Source organism: Emiliania huxleyi (genome assembly GCF_000372725.1).
Source record: "Emiliania huxleyi CCMP1516 unplaced genomic scaffold EMIHUscaffold_479, whole genome shotgun sequence".
Lineage (NCBI taxonomy): Eukaryota > Haptophyta > Isochrysidales > Noelaerhabdaceae > Emiliania > Emiliania huxleyi.
In genome coordinates, this window is record NW_005198401.1 from 557 (window position 1) to 18,794 (window position 18,238).

At 64.6% G+C, this 18,238-nt stretch overlaps 4 protein-coding genes across 4 annotated transcripts in view; 1 reads left to right on the forward strand and 3 right to left on the reverse strand.

Moving 5' to 3' along the window:
• Positions 1 to 1,253: 1,253 nt before the first annotated feature.
• Positions 1,254 to 2,454, reverse strand: EMIHUDRAFT_445587 (hypothetical protein). The gene has a single exon (XM_005767827.1). The coding sequence runs from the start codon at positions 2,429 to 2,431 to the stop codon at positions 1,688 to 1,690; it is 744 nt and encodes a 247-aa protein (XP_005767884.1). The 5' UTR covers positions 2,432 to 2,454; the 3' UTR covers positions 1,254 to 1,687.
• Positions 2,455 to 2,977: 523 nt separating this feature from the next.
• EMIHUDRAFT_119371 (hypothetical protein) lies at positions 2,978 to 6,357 on the reverse strand (the record flags this gene model as incomplete). The annotated part of the gene is made up of 5 exons (XM_005767828.1): positions 2,978 to 3,045; positions 3,220 to 3,289; positions 4,508 to 5,749; positions 5,859 to 5,936; positions 6,355 to 6,357. 5 exons carry the CDS (start codon positions 6,355 to 6,357, stop codon positions 2,978 to 2,980), a joined length of 1,461 nt encoding a protein of 486 aa, XP_005767885.1.
• Positions 6,358 to 7,532: 1,175 nt separating this feature from the next.
• EMIHUDRAFT_470551 (hypothetical protein) lies at positions 7,533 to 9,580 on the forward strand. Its single transcript, XM_005767829.1, has 3 exons — positions 7,533 to 8,467; positions 8,544 to 8,966; positions 9,041 to 9,580. Exons 1-3 carry the CDS (start codon positions 7,864 to 7,866, stop codon positions 9,124 to 9,126), a joined length of 1,113 nt encoding a protein of 370 aa, XP_005767886.1. The 5' UTR covers positions 7,533 to 7,863; the 3' UTR covers positions 9,127 to 9,580.
• A 6,760-nt stretch (positions 9,581 to 16,340) lies between these two features.
• The window catches only part of EMIHUDRAFT_119374 (hypothetical protein), a gene marked incomplete at both ends in the record, with an annotated part of 5,582 nt that continues 3,684 nt past the window's right edge, over positions 16,341 to 18,238 (reverse strand). The window contains 6 exons of the mRNA XM_005767830.1: positions 16,341 to 16,462; positions 16,695 to 16,801; positions 17,010 to 17,053; positions 17,301 to 17,436; positions 17,587 to 17,648; positions 17,903 to 18,004. Of these exons, the coding sequence (XP_005767887.1) occupies positions 16,341 to 16,462; positions 16,695 to 16,801; positions 17,010 to 17,053; positions 17,301 to 17,436; positions 17,587 to 17,648; positions 17,903 to 18,004 (573 nt within the window). The remainder of the gene's footprint in view (positions 16,463 to 16,694; positions 16,802 to 17,009; positions 17,054 to 17,300; positions 17,437 to 17,586; positions 17,649 to 17,902; positions 18,005 to 18,238) is intronic.

Below are 18,238 nucleotides of genomic sequence, written 5' to 3' on the forward strand. Positions count from 1 at the left end.
GCCACCAGAAAAGCGGAGCGAGACCGACATCGAGGCGGCGTCGAGTTGGATTATTTCGCACGCCTCGTACTCGTCGCCCTCCTCGCGCGGGCAGTGCACCCACGAGCCGACTGCTAGCTGCTGGGCAGCGGATGGGCTCGGCATGGCTGGCGAGGTAGACACACGCACTCTCTCTCGAGGTCTCTTGCGTGGAGCAGAGCCCGGCGAGCCCTCTCTCTCGAGGTTCTCGAGGTGGATATCCTTTGGCCGCGTTGGGTAGCGAGGATTGGTGTGACGCGATCCACGCAGGCGTGTTTTCTGGCGGCCGACCGTCAGTGCACGGAGTTGCCCCTTCTCCGACCGCGAGGCGGCATGAAGGCCGCTGCGAGAATTGGCGAGAGGCTGCACAGAGAGACAGGACGAGGCAGACGCCCAAGGGTGGGCGACGGCTAGCATTACCACACTCCTCTCCTTAAAATCCCTCCCTGTGTGGTGGCGGCGTGCCGTCCTCCCATCCCTCCCTGGGTTGTTGTGTTCTTTTTACAAAATTTCAACAAGTACACACAGACAGTGTGAACGCATCCTCTCACAGACTTAGCGCGCAGAGCCATAGGCAAAAGGAATACGTGGCGCCCTGAACGACGACAACTTGTCACGCCGACGTTTCGCCCGTCCGGCCTCTGGGCCAATCACACGCCTCTACGCGTCTGCTCCACCCGCCCCGCATGTAATGGATCCACCGGACGCCGCCATATTTTGCGAGTCGCTCTCGACCGACGACCGCGACTACGAGCCGTGGCTCGTCTCCTACCTCAAGCTCGCCATCGTCTGCGTTGCTGCGTGGCACACAGCCGCGCTTGTTGTGAGCGGCCCTTTCCTCCCGCACCCCAAGCTCCTCCGAGGGCTCAGGCTCCTCTGCCCAGCCTCACAGGTGCGACTGCCGGGCAAATTCATCCCTCGAGGCACCGGACTCCTCGTTGCCGGCCTCGCAGCGAGCGTCGCCGGGATGATCTTTGATCGTGTGGCAAAGGCGCACCCGCAGCCTCACCTGCACCCCGTGTCAAACCGCGCGCCCTGGCCGCTGCTCGGTTAATGCCTCTGTCCCACTAAAGCAGCCAACGCAAGCCGCCCTGTCCCGTCCTCGGTGCTAGGTCGAGGTGCTGACCAACTCTCGCACAGGGAGGTGCGTTGGCCGTTGCCGCGCGCTACTCCCACCCCCGCAAACCCTGGCCACCGCAACAGCCATGCGAGCATAGGCCCAACCGGCTCAACATCTACTTTCCGATCAATTACGTCTGCATGTCCTTCATCGCGTACGCCACCGGCGACGCGAATAGATGCGCACAGACCCGCCCCAAAGAAGGCCAGCGGCAGTGCCTCTGAGCCAGCCAGGGCCCACAAAGGACTGCCGAGAGAGCAGCTCAAGCGGGCGGATCCATCGTATCATGCGGGCGGGCGGGCAGGCGCTGAACTACGACGAGTGAGTCCAGGCGCGCAGCTCGTCGCGACCAACTACCGCGGCCTCGGCCGCCGCATCGTCCTCACCGCGCTGAGCGTCTCATGCGCAGTGCTGTGCTTCGTCGGCGCTCCGCCTCGCCGATGCTAACCGACCCGCTGTCTGGAGAGCGCGCGAAAGACGTGTCACGGACGCGTGTAGGCCCCCTCGCCTACCTCTTGCTTGTCAACCCGAGCGCGCGCTTCATGCGCTTCAGCGCGCTGAGCTCTGCCGCCGGCGCCCCTCGCAGAGCTCCTTCAAGGCATTTGAGAGGATCGATATGCTCACGTCTACTTCCGGGAGAAACAACATAGGAACGAACACGATCGTCGAAAGGATCTGATCGGCGAGTACGATTTGCGCATCTCTTGCCATCCCATCGAGCATTTCGTTGAGCGTTGCCTTGAAGCTCGAGTATGCGAAATTGGTGTAGCACCTACCCATGGCAGGGAGCAACTTCTTGGTTTTCAAATCATCCCTACCTTGCGTCGTGAAGAATACGCTGCCGTCGTATTTCTTGCGCATGCGGATGTAGACCACCATGGCGTCTGACTTTCCACACTTCAACGACTCCTTTTTGAACCGTTTGCTATCCCAGATTGGGGTTTTCTTCGTGTCGAAATTGATTCCGTGGAACTCCCATGTGTGGCTGTCGGCGATCTTCATTTGGCTGAAGACGTCTATGCCCGACTGCGTCATGATCCGCAAAGCATCTTCAGGCGAGAGGGAGCCCTCATGCGTAACTTTGCGATTGGAGCCCTCGCCACTGCCGTCGTAAACGCAGCCTTCACACTTCACGTACTCGCCTTTCACGAAGACCTCACAGCCCAAGCTCTGCAGATAGTCCGGAAGCGGAGGTGTCGGACGCGGAGGTGTCGGACGCGGCGGACGCGGCGCAAAGGTTGGCTGACGGGCGGTGGGCGCGGCCAGGACGGCCCCGAGCCACCAACAGGCCATGCCCAAAATGACGCCTTCCTCCTAAGGGCACGCGGAGGCGATTTCTCGGTCATCGCAGACGCGCAGAACGGCTCGGGCCCCAGCCACAATTCAGGCGTGATGCGCGATTAGTGGTCGGCGGCGCAGCGGCTGTGGAGGTGTGCAGGCGTCGCGGCGATCGCGCAGGTGAGTCGGGGCAGCGCCACCTGACTCGAGAGCAGACAGGTCAGCAAGAGGCCGCGGGCCGAGGACTCTGAACAAAAGTCCTCGGTGAATGAATTTCGGCGGTTACGCAAGTTTTCGGCGCCCGGCGGGGGCCGTTTTTCAAAAACAAAATAGCTGGCAATATCTGCCAATCCCCCGGGAAAAAGCCACACCAGTCCCCTTGATCGTCCTTCCAAAATCCTGCTCGTGCAGATGTGCGCGCGCGAGAGAGACGGCGTCGGCGAGAGCCGGCGGCCAAAAACGGGATTTTGCAACGTCGCCAGGGCCATAAACCCAACTGGATAAACAAGTCACACTCCAAGCGGCTGTGACGTCGCGGCTGAATTCGGCTGACGTCTAGCTCTACAGCCCGTTCCACCACGCTCGCCGCCTCGCGTCGTCATCGAGCGGGTCGCAGCCAGGCCCATCGCCTGATCACAGCGGCGGGTCGGCGTGAGAGAGGGCCTCGGGGCGCTGACATCGTGTCAAGGCCATGGGGAAGGGGGTGGGGTGGCTTGACTGGATCGCCCCTGTCCTCGCCGTCCCAGCACTCCGTCTCGAGTCATCTCGGGTCATCTCGGGTCATCTCGGGGCATCTCGGCTACTCTCCGCGCCGTCATCGTCGTCCCAGCACTCCACCGTCGTCTCGGAGGGAGGAGGGTACTCCTTGGCCACCTGCGGGTAATCTCGGGTAATCTCGGGTAATCTCGGGTAATCTCGGGTAATCTCGGAGGGCGGGTGTTCGCCGTCACCTCTGTGTCATTGTCTCGCTGTCTCGGCGGTTACCCCCTCACCCACAGCGCCAACCGCGAAAGGCACTCAACGGTGGGCTGCACTCTCGGGTACTCTCGTGCAGTCTCGGGTACTCTCGTGCAGTCTCGGGTACTCTCGTGCAGTCTCGGGTACTCTCGTGCAGTCTCGGGTACTCTCGTGCAGTCTCGGGTACTCTCGTGCAGTCTCGGGTACTCTCGTGCAGTCTCGGGTACTCTCGTGCAGTCTCGGGTACTCTCGTGCAGTCTCGGGTACTCTCGTGCAGTCTCGGGTACTCTCGTGCAGTCTCGGGTACTCTCGTGCAGTCTCGGGTACTCTCGTGCAGTCTCGGGTACTCTCGTGCAGTCTCGGGTACTCTCGTGCAGTCTCGGGTACTCTCGTGCAGTCTCGGGTACTCTCGTGCAGTCTCGGGTACTCTCGTGCAGTCTCGGGTACTCTCGTGCAGTCTCGGGTACTCTCGTGCAGTCTCGGGTACTCTCGTGCAGTCTCGGGTACTCTCGTGCAGTCTCGGGTACTCTCGTGCAGTCTCGGGTACTCTCGTGCAGTCTCGGGTACTCTCGTGCAGTCTCGGGTACTCTCGTGCAGTCTCGGGTACTCTCTCGTGCAGTCTCGGGTACTCTCGTGCAGTCTCGGGTACTCTCGTGCAGTCTCGGGTACTCTCGTGCAGTCTCGGGTACTCTCGTGCAGTCTCGCGAACTCTCGTGCAGTCTCGGGTACTCTCGTGCAGTCTCGGGTACTCTCGTGCAGTCTCGGGTACTCTCGTGCAGTCTCGGGTACTCTCGTGCAGTCTCGCGAACTCTCGTGCAGTCTCGGGTACTCTCGTGCAGTCTCGGGTACTCTCGTGCAGTCTCGGGTACTCTCGTGCAGTCTCGCGAACTCTCGTGCAGTCTCGGGTACTCTCGTGCAGTCTCGGGTACTCTCGTGCAGTCTCGGGTACTCTCGTGCAGTCTCGGGTACTCTCGTGCGGTCTCGGGCAGTCTCTCGTGCAGTCTCGGGTACTCTCGTGCAGTCTCGGGTACTCTCGTGCAGTCTCGGGTACTCTCGTGCGGTCTCGGGCAGTCTCTCGTGCAGTCTCGGGTACTCCGTTGCCCAGTCACGAAAGCACTCGAAGTCGAGCTGCACCTGGCCGTGGTACGAGATTGCAATCTCGGCCACGCGGCGCGCCCACGCGACGGTGGCGACGTACGCGCCGAGCGCCGTGGAGACCACCTCCTTGATCTGCGCCGGCGTCTTCCCATACGACGCGCGCGAGTGCGCCGTCGCCGTCGCCACGGCCGCTTGCTGCGCAAAGGCGATGAAGTCGCCGAGGCTCTGCAGCGAGTCGAGCGGGAAGGAGGCCTTCCACGGCGACCGCTCGCGCACGACGTAGAAGTTGTCGCCGATCTGGACCCAGCCCAGCCACGGGTCGGTGTACGATGTGAAGCGCCGCTGCGCCTCCACCGCGCGCGCCGCCTCGTTGCTGTAGAGGGCATTGTACCACGACCGGTCCTGCGGCTCGAGCGACTCGAAGGCGGCCGGAGGGACGCTCATCTTGACGTCGAGGATGACCGCGCAGTCCTCCCCGTGCCCGCCCTGCGGCCCGGCGATCAGGACGTAGAAGCGAGGCAGGCCGTACGACCCGTCGCCCGAGCCCGTGCGCTGCGCTAGGTCGAGGATGTGGAACGTCCCCTCGTCCCACTCCCGCACCTTCCAGCCAACCTTGAGCAGCGTCGCGCCGTACCCGTCGACCGTGAAGGAGGCGTTAAACTGCTTCCAGACTGCGTCGTTGGCCGGCAGCAGCCTCGTCTTCTTAGTCTTCTTGAAGCGCCGCCTGTGGCCCACCACCTCTGTAAACTTCTTGAGCATCTGGTGCTCCTTCTCCGCCCCGCCGACGTTGTCCAAGAACTCGCCCAGCTTGCCGTCGGTGTTGCCATACCGCACCTCGTGCTGCTTGTCGCGCTCGTTGCCGACGTAGTCCCGCATCGTGGCGACGTACGTGTGGCAAAAGGCGCGGATCGCCTCGACGCCCTCGTCCGACGACAGCCCATTCGACTCTGCGTGATCGATGATCGACACCGCGATCCGCCACACGTCGATGTGGAAGTCGTACACCACGGCCTCGTCAAAGTCGTTGACGCCGTACACGATGTCGTCGTGCCGGTTCCTCCACGCGCCAAAGTTGGACAGGTGCTGGTCGCCAGAGACCCACGTCCAGAAGGAGGTGCGCGAGATGTGCAGCGTCTGCAGCGTGTGGCGGCGATACCTTGGAAGCAGCGAGAGCACGTCGTAGTTGCCCCAGCTGCCGTGCAGAAAGTCGTGCCAGAAGAGGTACGCCACGCCGCGGTAGAAGGTGTTGAGGCTCTGCGACTGCAGCTGGTACTTTGCCTAGACGCGCGCGCCACCCAGAAGGTGGGCATACGTCCGGTGTGCGAGCTAACGCCGGGGCGGTCGCCTGCAGCAGCGCGCGCGAGTAGTTCTTGTTCCGCTTCCGCACCTCGGTCACCACGTAGTCGCACCGCTTGGCCGGGCTCGGCAGCGTCCAGTTCGAAGGCGTGCGCTCCTCGTACCACACCTGCAGGGCAGGGAGGTGCAGAGGCTTTGAGACCGGATCCTCTCGCTCTTGCTCTGCCCACGCATTTGCACATGTTTGCATCCCGTCCCGAGCAAGGAGCACGGTGTCGCCAGGCGGCGCGGGCGATGCGCGCGGGACGAGCAGGAGAGCAGTGACGGCGGTGCGTGATCCCGGGAAGATGTCTAGGGCGGTCTAGGAAGCGTCTAGGAAGTGTCTAGGCGCCTTCAGTACGTCTGCCGGCGCTGCTGCCGTTGCGGCGGCGGACGACCGCGCTGAGAAGGTGTAGGAGTCACCGCCCGGCGCCGCCGCCAGCCCGCCCGGGCTTCTCCGATGCGCATACCACATCCCCGCCAGAAAGCCAGACCTAAGGCGGAGAGAGCGAGAGCGGTCAGGACGCGCCCCGCTGCTCCAGCCTCACCATGGCCGCCGTGGACGGGAGTGCGTGTGGAGCAGTGCCGCTGCACGCCAGCTAAACTAGCGGGGTTCCCTTTGTCGAATGCAGAGCGCTGCGCCTTTGGCATCTAGATCCCGGACGACAGCAGCGCCGCCGCCGCAGCAAAGGCGGGAATGGCGAGGCGGCGGGAGGAGGGCGCGCCGGAGGCGTGGTCGGCGCGGGCCGGGCGGCCGCTCATCAGCGGCTGGCCGAGCATGGCAGCAAGGCGGGTTTGCAGGGCCGGGGCGGGTAGCTGCCGTCGGCGGAGCCAACACGTAAATCGCAGCCAAAAAAAATAAAACATCAGGTTAACAGCTGGGTGAGTGTGCCCGACACACTCACTCACTCACAGGGAGAGGGGGGCGTATATTAAAATGTGCTCAGAGAGAGAAAAGGATTGGCGAACACTCGCGCTCTGGCGGGCATGTTCGTAAGAGCTAACACTTACAAAAAAGAAAGGCGGAAACGTTGGAGCAATTAGCGAGCCGCGGACGGACGGCCGCGGACGTGGCTGTCCTGTTGTCTTTCGGCCCTGTGACCCATAATGGGTAATCTCCTTCTCCCGCTGGTCACGCTCGTTCAGGTTAGTGGGCAGATTCCAAGCGCGGGCGTTCAGGTCCTGAGCGCGAAGACTGGCAAGCTCTCCTGCCTCTTCCCAGGCGACGAGGGTACCGTTCGAGCAGAGATTGACGGAGCACTTAAACGGATTGCCACTCAGTGCTGTAAGCCCGACGTAGCGGGCGCGGAAGCGTGCGTGCGCATCGTGGGCACGGCTTGCATCTCTGGGCAGCCGCCCGGCATCACCAAGCGGACTTTCGGCGAGGCGGTCGCCGCTTGCGCTGAGATTGGTGTCCAAGCTGAAGGTGTGCCATACACGCTTTGCAACCAGACCTGCACGGGCCGAGGCTGATTGTCGTAGAAGCTGAATCCACACTTCGTGTATTTCAAGTGGCGCTGCACGACACCGCATTCCCGCTCTGATGTTGGTGTGTGTACCATGTAGGCTGCTTGTACGACCAACATCCGCTCTACTCATCGATTCCATGCATTGCGCCCGCCCCGTCCACTCCTCCTCAAGCACTGATCACAGAGCTTGCCAGAATGGCTGCGCCCGTGCTCCGGGCTTCATCGCCCGAGGCCGTGACCGATCCAACGCCGCCGATGCCTCCGCCGCCCGCGCCGCCCACGCCCGCTCCACCGCCACCGTCACCGCCGGGTCCAATACCGCCGCCACCGTCGCCACCGGGTTCGCAGCAAGAACCAGGCCGATGCGTGAAGCTGCCCTCAGGACAGAAGTGTAGTGCAGCACAAGCAATTGGGGACGCAGGGGCCTGCAGGCGGTGCGCTTCGCAGCTCGGAATTCGAGGCTTCCAAGGTTCGGGCTGCTGGAACGACGATCTGGCAGGGTGTGAGGCGGTCCACGGGGGGGCGGGGTTCAACACTTGCGGCCACCCAACCATCCACTCCATCGACCTCCACTATGGCGATCAGCGCATGGCGCTCGCCATCTGCATGACAGGGGCGCCATCGGCGGCCCCGCCAGCTGTGATGGTACCGCCTGTGCCGACCACCGGCCCATGCCACGAGTGCGACTGCAGCTACCACAAAGACGGCATCTACGCTCGATGCGTCCTCCGCTCGAAACGCGACTGCGTCCGCTTCTGCGTGTACTGCGACGCGAGGGCCAACTTTGTCGCCTACGACGCAGGGATGGCTCTCGTCCACCACGAGGACGGAAGGAGCAGCTGGCAGCGATCCTCCTCGTCCAGCCTCTGTGGTGGCCCAGAGTCTCCTGACGCACCGCCTGGCCCACCTGGCCCGCCTTCTTCGCCTGCGTCCCCACCTGCACCGCCGCAAGCCCCGCCACCACCGGCGGCGCCGCCACTACCCGAGTGCAGGCTCCACGACGGGAACCGAGCTTGCTACATCGGGCAAGAGCAGTGCCGGGAGTGCGCCAGAAGCCTCGGCTACCAGTTCACATACGCCTCCGGACCAGAGGGCTGGAAGGACGACTTGGGGGGATGCGAGTTTTTCGCCAGTCGAGAGAACACGGTGCAGTACAACCACAGGGGGAACGCCAATGTTCAGGCCATTCGAAGTGAGCTCTACAGCTCCCAACGCTCCCCTTTCGCCCCTAACCCCTCTCCCTGACCTCCGACTATCGGCGTGTCTAGGCCAGTACCGCGAGCAGAAGACGGCGCGGGCGATTTGCGTCTACATTCCGCGTCCGCCGCCCGCACCGAGTAGGCCGCCCCACGCGCCTTTCACTCTCGTCCAATCGGAGCTGAGGCACTTTTCTGACGAGATCGAGAGCATGCGCTCCACCATTGCTGAAACCGCCGGGATGCAGATGAGGATCGCGCTGAAAGAGCAGGAGGCGGCGGAGGCGGAGGCACGGGCATCGGAGGCAAACGCTCAGGCGGCAGCTTTGAAGATGAGGCTCGCAAGGATGCAGATGGAGGGGGGCCGGCCGCAAAGTGAGGACCCGCCTGTTAATCCGCCTCCCACCGAAGAAGTCGCTGTCGGATCGCCGGGTATCCCTCTGGGCTGCCTCCGCTGGTTTGACGGCTGCAACACGTGCGGAGTCACGCCAGAAGGTGAGCTTTCGGTGTGAGGTCACACCGCCCTTCCCTTTGCTGCTCCTCACCCAACCTGCCGGCCTCGAACGTAGGCGCAATCGGGAGCTGTACAAAGATGGCATGCATTGAAATGGGTAAACCTTACTGCTTGGGGTTTCGAGCGGTAACTACCGGGTGAAGACGGCGAGGGCGATTGACGTGATGTCAGTGGCCCACGGGGACCACGATAGCAGCACCCTCATCGCAGGCCCGTTATCTCGTCGCTCATGATCGCTGATGGCGGGGACACTCTGAAGCGCGTGCCGTGTTCTCGCAATTCCGGTCGCTACATCATGCAGCAGGATGCGACGCGGAAAGTGGTGCGTGAAGCCCCGCGGGGCCAAAGCTCAACGCATTGGCAGCAAGGAGGGCGATCATCCGGGTTGGGCGGTGGGGGCAAAGGCGGCGCTCGCGACAGCCTCACGAAGTTATGCGTCCCGAGATCGCCGTCTCGCCTATGTAAGTAAACGCCTATGCGCTGTACATTGTGGGCCGGTCAGTGAAGCCTGTGAAGGTTGAGGTCGAGTTTGCACCTTTGCTGTGTCCACCTGTGGAACTTGTGGAAGGGATTGGCGTAAGCCCGCGTTTCAAAACACGCCCGTGGGCCGGGGGACCTTTTTTCTGTAAAAAGCTATCCACACGCGCTGCCACTCAACGGACCTCTTGGCCGCGTGAGGACCTCTTGGCGGGCGTGGGTTGTCGCCATTCAGAGAGCAGTCGGGAGGCGCGGCTGTGCTATGGCTCACCGTGCGGTTAAGAGTATATAGTCTCCAAGTGTTCTACGAGATCAACTCTCTCGCGAGATCATTGCACATGACGAGACAGAGAGACGACACGCGTGCCATTATGGCATCTCTTGCCCCGATGTACTGTGTGTAAGGTAATAGTCATTTAGTTGCAGAAGAGTGCTACTAGTCACGAGTGATCCCTCTCGACCTCGTACTTCACCAAACCTCCTCCCCATTTGTCCAAATCTGATCTCCTCCACCTCCTCGGGGCGGCTGCTCCTCTGCCGGGTGTGTTCGATTGTAAAAAATCGGCCATAGGGCGCCCAGGGGCCGCCCCTGGCCGCCCGCGCGCACAAAAAAATACTCCGCCGCCCCGAACGCCCCCAGAAAACAACATACTAGCCCCACAAGCGTCACGAGTTTACGAGAGTACTCAAAATAAATTCCCGGAGTGCCCGGCCGCGCCGGCAGCAGGCGGCGGCCTATGGCCGCATGCGGTACTCGCGCGCACGCGTAAGCGTGCAGTGGCCGTCCCAGTCGTACAGCGCGCCGACCTTGACCTCGCCCATGAAGAGGGAGCGGTAGAGGGCCGTGCAGCTGAACACCTGGCCGTGCGGCAGCACCTCATCGAACACCGGCGGCGCCTTGTAGCCGGGCTCGAGCTTGATGCGGCCGAGCACGGAGAGCCGCGTCGCGGTCTTCGAGCCGGCCTTGACCACGTTGTCCCGCTTCATGCGCGTGCGGCGCAGCAGCTGCGTGACGCCCGAGCTGTGGGGGCGACGGCGAGGCGGCGTAAGGGCGGTGGCGGCAGGTGTGGGCGGCAGGTTGTGTCTGCCCTCGCGGGAAGCGGGAGGCCGGGACCGATGACAGAGGGAGCGAGGGTTGGGGGAGGGGGGGCGAGGAAGGGGGGCGAGGCTCCTGTCGTAGCCCTGAAAGTGCCCGGCGAGCGCGGCCGTCGCCCCCTTCTTGGAGATGCTCGCACGCTTGCCAGACTGGCGCTTCGACACGCGCTGCTGGACGTTCTTGCCGAGGCCCGAGCGCCAGCAGATGCACTTGCGGACGGTCTGCTTGGCCTCCCAGCCAGCTGCCTCGAGCTTTGCGGTGGAGAAGTTGTAGAGGTTGCCGCGCCTACGGGGTTGGGCGGGCGGGCGGGCGGGCGGGCGGGGGGGGGGGGGGTGAGAACGGAGAAGTGCGACGGGCCGGGGCGCGGGGCCGGGGATGGGTGAGCGCACTTCCAGATGACGTAAGTGCAGACGACGAGGATGATGTTCCAGATGTTCGTCCTCGCGGTCGAGGCCGCGCCGTCCTTGAAGATGCTCATGCAGTCACACGCTGCGGGGGCGGGAGGGGGTGGCTGCGTGTGTGTGTGTACGGCGCGGGTGCGAGACGGCGCGCGGAGAGGTGCGATGCGGACCTGCGAGCGCGTGCCGGTACGCCACGTCGTCCCTCTCCACCTGGGTCACGGGCCTCTCGGAGACGACCTTGAAGAGGTTGCGGAGCGCGTCGAACATCTCGAGCATTCGCACGAGGCGCGTCGCCAGGTCCTTCCCGTAGCGCTTGATCATCGCCGGCAGCAGCTCGCGCGGTCGGCACGCGAAGTTCGCGTGCCACGATGGAGCGGTGGGCGCGGCGCCGCTCTCGAGCTCCCACTCGCCGATGCAGTAGACGAGCTGAGAGAACCACGCGGGGGCGCCGCCCGGAAAGCGCGAGTCGCCGAGCATCATCGCGTGGAAGTCGGCGCCCTTGAACCACTTCGTGAGCGATCCCCCCGCCGTGACGTCCAGCTTGACGCCCATGCCGGTAAGGTAGCCGGAGATCCGCGCGAGCGTGTAGGGGCTCAGGTCGCGCAGCACCAGCCACTTGAACGTCTGCTTGCCGCCGTTGATGTCGTAGGTGTGCAGCGCCTCGGGGATGACGCGGTCGGTGCCAGTAGCAACCGGCGGGTACTCGAACTCGTTGACGTCGCCGTCGCTCGACTCGAGCGCCTCGGCGAGCGTCCGCAGGTCCCACTCGCGGCGCACAGTGAAGGCGGCCTGCCAGTAGTCGCGCTCCTCGGACCGCCAACGCGATTGCGTCCGGGGGGCGTCGGTGCTCTCGTGACGGCGATCGTCGAAAGTCTGCACGGCCCGCGCGAGGGGGCTCGAGCGTGAAGCCGCGGCCTCGGCCGCGAGCCGCTCCAGCGCCCCGCGCTGCGTCTCGAGCGCCTTGGCAGACGATGCGAGGCTCGCCTGCATCCCGGCGAGCTGGGTGAGGCCGGCGGCGCGCTCGGCGGTGGCGGTGGCAAGGGCTGTTTCGAGGTCGGCGCGCTCGGCGGCGTGCGCAGCGGCGGCGGTCGTGCTCGCGGTGCGGAACTCGCGGTACGCCTTCTTGACGGCCGCGTTCTCCGCCTCCAGGCCCCGCTCCCGCTCGATGGACTCGGTAAGGCGCTTCTCGTTGCGCACAAGCAGCTTTGCCGCACCCTTGTCCGCCGCCGCGTTGGCCGCCTCAAGTGCCGCCCTCGCCTCCGCCTTCTCCGCCCTCGCCTCCGCCTTCTCCGCCCTCGCCTCCGCCGCCTTGACATGGCCCGCGTGCAGCGTGTCCGCCTTATGCTCGAAGCGGGCGCTCTGCTGCGCGTGCTCGGAGCGTTGCACCTGCTCCGCGTGAGCCACGCCAACCTCGCGCCTCGCCTCTCGCACCGCCTCGCGCCGAACCCGTTCCTCGTCCGCCTTCAGATCGGCCAGCTGGCGCTTGAGCGCCGCGATCTGGCCCCCGTACTCCCGCTCGAGCTGCTGCCGCATCCCGTCGACGACGTGCCTCATCCGCGGGTCGAGTCGGGCCTCGAGCTCGAGCGCGGAGACCACCCCCACGACGGTGCGTCGGCGCTCCTCATTGGCGGCGTCCCACATGGTCAGGACGACCCTGCGCTTGCCCCCCCCATGAAAGCCTGCATGTCCAGCTGCGGCACGTTTTCCAGCGCCCGCGCCATTCGCGCGCCCCGCCGGCGCGGCGAAGGGGTCTTCGCGCGTATCTGCGGGTCCGCGACCTCCGTCGCGTCGCTGGGCGGCGCCGATGGCACGATTGTCGATGCCTGCGACGGCCGATGCGGCGTGCCCGACTCCGCCAGCACGCTGGCCGGCGATGCGGACGGCTGGGTCGCGTCCTCGTCCGCCTCCGCCCCCCCCGCCAGCCTCTCCACCCTCGTCGCCTCCTGCCTCGCCGCCGCCGCCTCCTGCTCCGGCGTGCGTCGCGCCGCCGTGAGCAGCCGCGGGTCCAAGTACTTGCCCCACGCCGGCCTGGTCGACACCATCAGGCGGATCGACTGCTTGATCTCCTCCTTGAGCGCCTCCTGCGTGAGCAGTCCCGACTCCCCATAGCCCTCGAAGGCTGGGATCGGTCCCTGCTGCGGGTGCGGCGCACACACCTGCAGATCCCCCACCTAGAGAAGGGACAGAGCGTCAAAGGCGTGTGGGTCGAGTACCCCGGGCTCACCGCGCTGCTCACCGCGTTGAAGTAGGCCATCTTCATGCGCAGCACGATCGTGACCGTCTTGCGCGCGCTGGTGATCACCGAGAAGGTTGCCGGCACCACGCCCGCCGCGACCATCGTCGAGGGCCGGTCCTTGTTCGGGACTAGCACCTTCACGTCGTACATCGCCTTGAAGGAGCCCCGCGCCGAGAGCAGGTCGAGGGTGGCACGCAGGACCGACTGGGAGTTCGTCGACCACTGGCGCACCTTCGGCCGCGCCTGCGCCTCCAGCGTCCACGTGGGCGTTATGTACCGCCTGTGTTTGCACGCGAGGGAGGCATAAGTGTGTGACAGAGCGCGCGCAGAGAGAAAGGGCGAGGCTCAGCCCACCAGACAAAGAGGTCCATCGCACCCGACTTGGCTACTGCCGACCACGTCTCGGCCGAGCGCTTTGGTGCGCGGAGGGCTACTGCCGCCGCCACACTCATGTTGACTCGCTCCGTAAGCAGGTCCTCCTTTTGTGCAGCCGTCAAGCGAACGACGAGAGACGTTGGGGCTGGCTGCGAGGATGCTGAGTCCTCGGCGCGGGGAGCGGCTCGCGGCTCCCCATAGAAGCGGCGAGGGGGGATCTCCTCCCGGCCCTGAGCCGGCGGCGCCGGGTCGGGCGGCGCGCGCTGCCCCGCAGTTGCTCCTGCCGCCGCGAAGGGGAAAATGGCGTCATTCTGAGAATGTGCGGCCACGCGATGACGAGCGGGGATGGAGTGATAGTTTTCTGGGAGCAGGTCGTGGGATGGGGTGGGATCCCGTGTACCGCGCGCCAGGGTGCGCCTAGCGCGCGCAGCACATCATATCAGCAGAAGAGTGCTACGGCGTCGCACCGCTCTGCGAATTCAGTGCTCTGGGCGGCGCATTGGGGCGTTTCTGCGCCGCCGAACATGATGGCCTCGGAGCCTCCGACGCGGGCGACTTGCGCACCTGCTTGGTGGGCTGCGACGAGACCGCTCGGCCGAGCAGGGTGCGGGGGCGTTCTCGCTTCCGGGCCGCAGCAAGGGCTCTCAAGTCCATCGACCGACTGTTGCTTTAGCGAAACCCGGCTGGGCGTTCCGAAGTGCCCGCCAAAACATGTGGCGCATTTAATAAAATCGAACACGCCCGGGGAGCCTGGCGGCCAGGAGCACGCGGCGCACGCGCCCGGCCGCCGAGACGTGCAGCAGCGAGTCCTCGGTCGCGACGTACCAGGCGCCAGCGTGTCGCTCGCGACGCCAACCGGACCGAGCGATAGAGGGCCGTCCTCGCCCTCGAGCGGCGGCGTGGTGACCTGACCGACGACGCGCGCGCCAAAGATGGGCGCCTCGAAGCCATCCGCGACCGGCACGGGCTTCTCGTCCTCCTCCTCGCCGCCACCGCCGGTGCGGGCGCGCTTGCGGGCGGCGGTTGCCATATACAAACAAAGGTATAAAAATATCCGCGCCGCAGGGCCGGATTCGGGACCGGGGCTGGGTGGGTAGTGTGCGATTTCGTGTTTTTGCGAGACACACACCATGATCTGCTTGAGCACTTGAGCACTTCATAGGGTCGATTCCGCATGGTACGGGACCCCTCGATCGTCTCGCCCTCCCTCACTGGTGTGTTCATTGGGGGGGGTCATAACAAACACGGTACAGGCGGCCCGCCATGAAATCTAGCCGTGTGTGTGTGCTGGCGTCCGGGTCCCAGCGCGCAGCGGGTTTTCACGTAACAAGTACACACGGTACAGGATCGAGGTGCACGCTGCCGAAGCAGTGTCGTCCCCCCTCTCCCCGACGGCGATGGCGGTGTGACCGATCGAGCTACAAGAAGAGCTTGGTCAGCAGGATCCGGGATAGTCTGATGCACTACCTCACTGGGCCTGAGACCACCATGATCTGCTAACAACATACCTAATATGCCCGGGTAGAGCCCCCCCCCGCGCCCGCCCACCCAGGGAGCAGTGAGTGAGTGAGTGAGTGAGTGTGAGTACAATACTCACCAGGGAACAGGGAAGAGGGCATGGAGGCTTGGACGGTGAGTTGACGGAAAAATCGAGGGACGCGACCCACTTCGCCACAGACGGTCCCGCGCCTCGCCGCTATGACGGCGACACGGCCGCGCGGCGGCTCGTGTGCGTGTCGCCGTCTTTGTCCGGAGTGAAAAGTCCAACCAAACGCGCTCGTCGGTGACGGTGTCCCTCAACCTGTGCCGCGCTCGGCGAACCTCGACAGCGCCTTCGGTGGCATGCAGCTCTTTGCGACAGAAGCCTGGAGAGCAGCTCCTCTGCTGCTCACACACTCTGCACAGTTGAAACCTGGAGACTGTGAGGTAAAAAATCACGCTACCAGCGCTTGGCGTTACATCGGCCCTGAGGTCAAATCCTTAGATCTACTCTGTTGATGACAAGACTTGTCGCTGGAGCCGAGCAGGAGGGCCCGGCGCACAAACCCTGGTCAACTCACCCCCCACACCCCGTATGCGCGAAAAGACCGAAGTGCGCGCGAGTTACTGACGCACCAGGCCACCACTGATCACCGTGCCACTGTCCAAGACCAAGTGCCAGTGCGCCAGTGCTCTCCATGTCTCCTTGTGTTGAAGTTTACCGTATACTGAGAGCAAAGACGAAAGAGTGGATATCAACGTCGCGTGCAACACCCAGTCCGTTCCGCTCTACAGGCGCCGCCGTGCCCTCAGAGCTCCTTCTTCTGCTTGTTGACAATCTTGAGGCACCCTCTGCCACCAACTGCTGTACTTACTACCATCTATCAACAGTGAGAGAGGCGGCAACTGTGCACCTACAGAGAGTACACAGAGAGCCGCAACGCGCACCGCACACTCTCTACGCGGTAGGCTCACAGGCACACAGCAGAGCCAGACACAGAGCCTTCACACAATAACGAGTGACTACACTCCCCGTGGGCGGGATCTGTACAAGCAGCTACAAGGTACTATATATGCTACAAGCATCGCGGCGCCCCCCGCCCTGCCCAGCCCTCAGTCTTCCCCCGCTGGGCACGCACCATCCTCCTACCTCCTGGGCGCGCCGTCCTCGGTCGCCAAGGAACAGTACACGAGTGCACGAGAGCCAGGCGTGCCACTCTCTCGCTGTCGGATCGGCCCCCTAGCTAACCGGAGCCGTCACCGCGCCTCCGCTCTGCCATGTGTGCCAAAGTCACGCGGCCTCTGTCTTGGTACCCGGGGCCTTCTTGCCGTAGGACATGACGGACGCCTTGATGCCCCAGATGCCGGTCCCGATCTCGCCGCGCGTCGGCGAGTACGTCGGAACAGCGCCGCCTGAGAGGGGGGAGGGGGGGGACGGCAGGGGCGTGGGTGTGAGGGTGGGTGTGGGTGGGCGCGGGAGTGGACGTCGGGAGAGGCCGCAGTGCTGGGTGCTTAGGCTGGGGGTGACCACACCAAAGCGAGGGACGTAGGAGATCGCAACCGAGATGGCGGGGGAGACGGAGAGCGCCATGAAGATGCCGACGCCGGCGGGCATGCCTACACCGGAAGTCCAACAGGTCTCCACGCTCCGGTCGCGTGGGGACGAGAACAGACGTCTCGTGCTCGATGATTCCGTAGGCGGTGGGCAGGAAGCCCAGGAGGAGCGCGCTGAGGCCGCAGAACATCGCGTACCTGCAGCGTGGGGAGATCTGGGGAGATCTGGGGAGATCTGGGGAGATCTGGGGAGATCTGGGGGGATCTGGGGAGATCTGGGGAGATATGCTAGCCGCATAGCATCGCGAAGCCCCCCCCCCCCTTCATGTGGCTTAAGGAGGACGAGTCTGTCATGGTGTGGCAGAGGGCAGTGGCGGGAAATGCGGGGGCCGCCCGGGGCACGCACGGGATCTGGGTCTTGAAGTGGTCGTAGACGCTGCACTGGCAAGCCTACAACGGGGCACAAATGCGGTCTCACGTGCGGTCTCGTGCCGCGTTCGCGGAGTACACAGGTACAACCCCCCCCCCCCCCCCTCGCTCCCCCCTCCCCCCTTTCCTTTCTAGGCTGGCGCGCCGCCGCGGCGAGGCAGGTGGTGTCCGACACGATGGAGCAGTGGTCGCCCCACACCTACCCGAGATTACCCGAGATCACCCGAGATCACCCGAGATCACCCGATGGAGCAGTGGCCGCCCACACCGAGCCGCCCAGCACGGCGGCGGAGGTGGTGTAGAGGATGTTGAGCCCCTCGTCACTCCCGTCCTCGATGCCCTCGTCGCGGCACAAGTTGATGGCCAGCGGGAGCGAGATCGGGAACATGACGGCCATGGTGCCCCTGCGAGGGCACGCCGCAATGCAGGCGCTGGGAGTTGGCGGAGCTCGTGCGGGCACACGGTACCAACAGCCCCCCCGGGATTGCACGGGAGGGTGCGGCGGCGGCGGGTGATGAGAACCCGATTCACAGAGATGTGCCACGGGCGCGCACCAGGAAGTGCCGGTGCCGAGCGAGCAGAGGCAGGCCAGCACAAAGGTCACGCAAGGGACGACCTGCGTCGGTGGGGAGATATGGGGGAGATATGCTAGCGGCAGAACATCGCGCACCTGCAGCGATGCGCGTCGGGTGGCTAGCGTAAGGCAATCGACCCCGCCGGGCACGCGCGTTGCTGGCGTTCCCGTCCCCCCAGTCCCCGCGTGGGTTTAAGCTCCACGGCTCCTGTGACCTGTCGCCAGTCGCTTGGGCGTGGAGAGGGGTCCGATCTTGGAGTCGAGGTTGCCTACTACTTCGACTACTGGCGGCGCACGGCGGGGTCTGTCCCCTTGAGGGCGCAGCCGAGGTAGTCCGGCATCCCCAGGTCCTTGGAGATGGTGGCGATGGCCTTTGCGAAGATGAGGATCCAGACGATCTAGAGAGAGAGCGGGGCGGGAGGGTGAGTGGACGGGTGCGGTGAGCGAGAGGGGTGGGGACATCCCTCCAGCGGCGGCGGCCCGGCGATGAGGCGCGGCGGTGAGAATATGTGGCGGTGGATGGGTAGCGCCTTGATACACCAGCCGATCCATATGGCGGTCCCCATCGACAGGGGCGGGTTCCGCGAGAGGACGGAGAAGAGAAGCATCATCAGGATCGGCACAAAGCATCC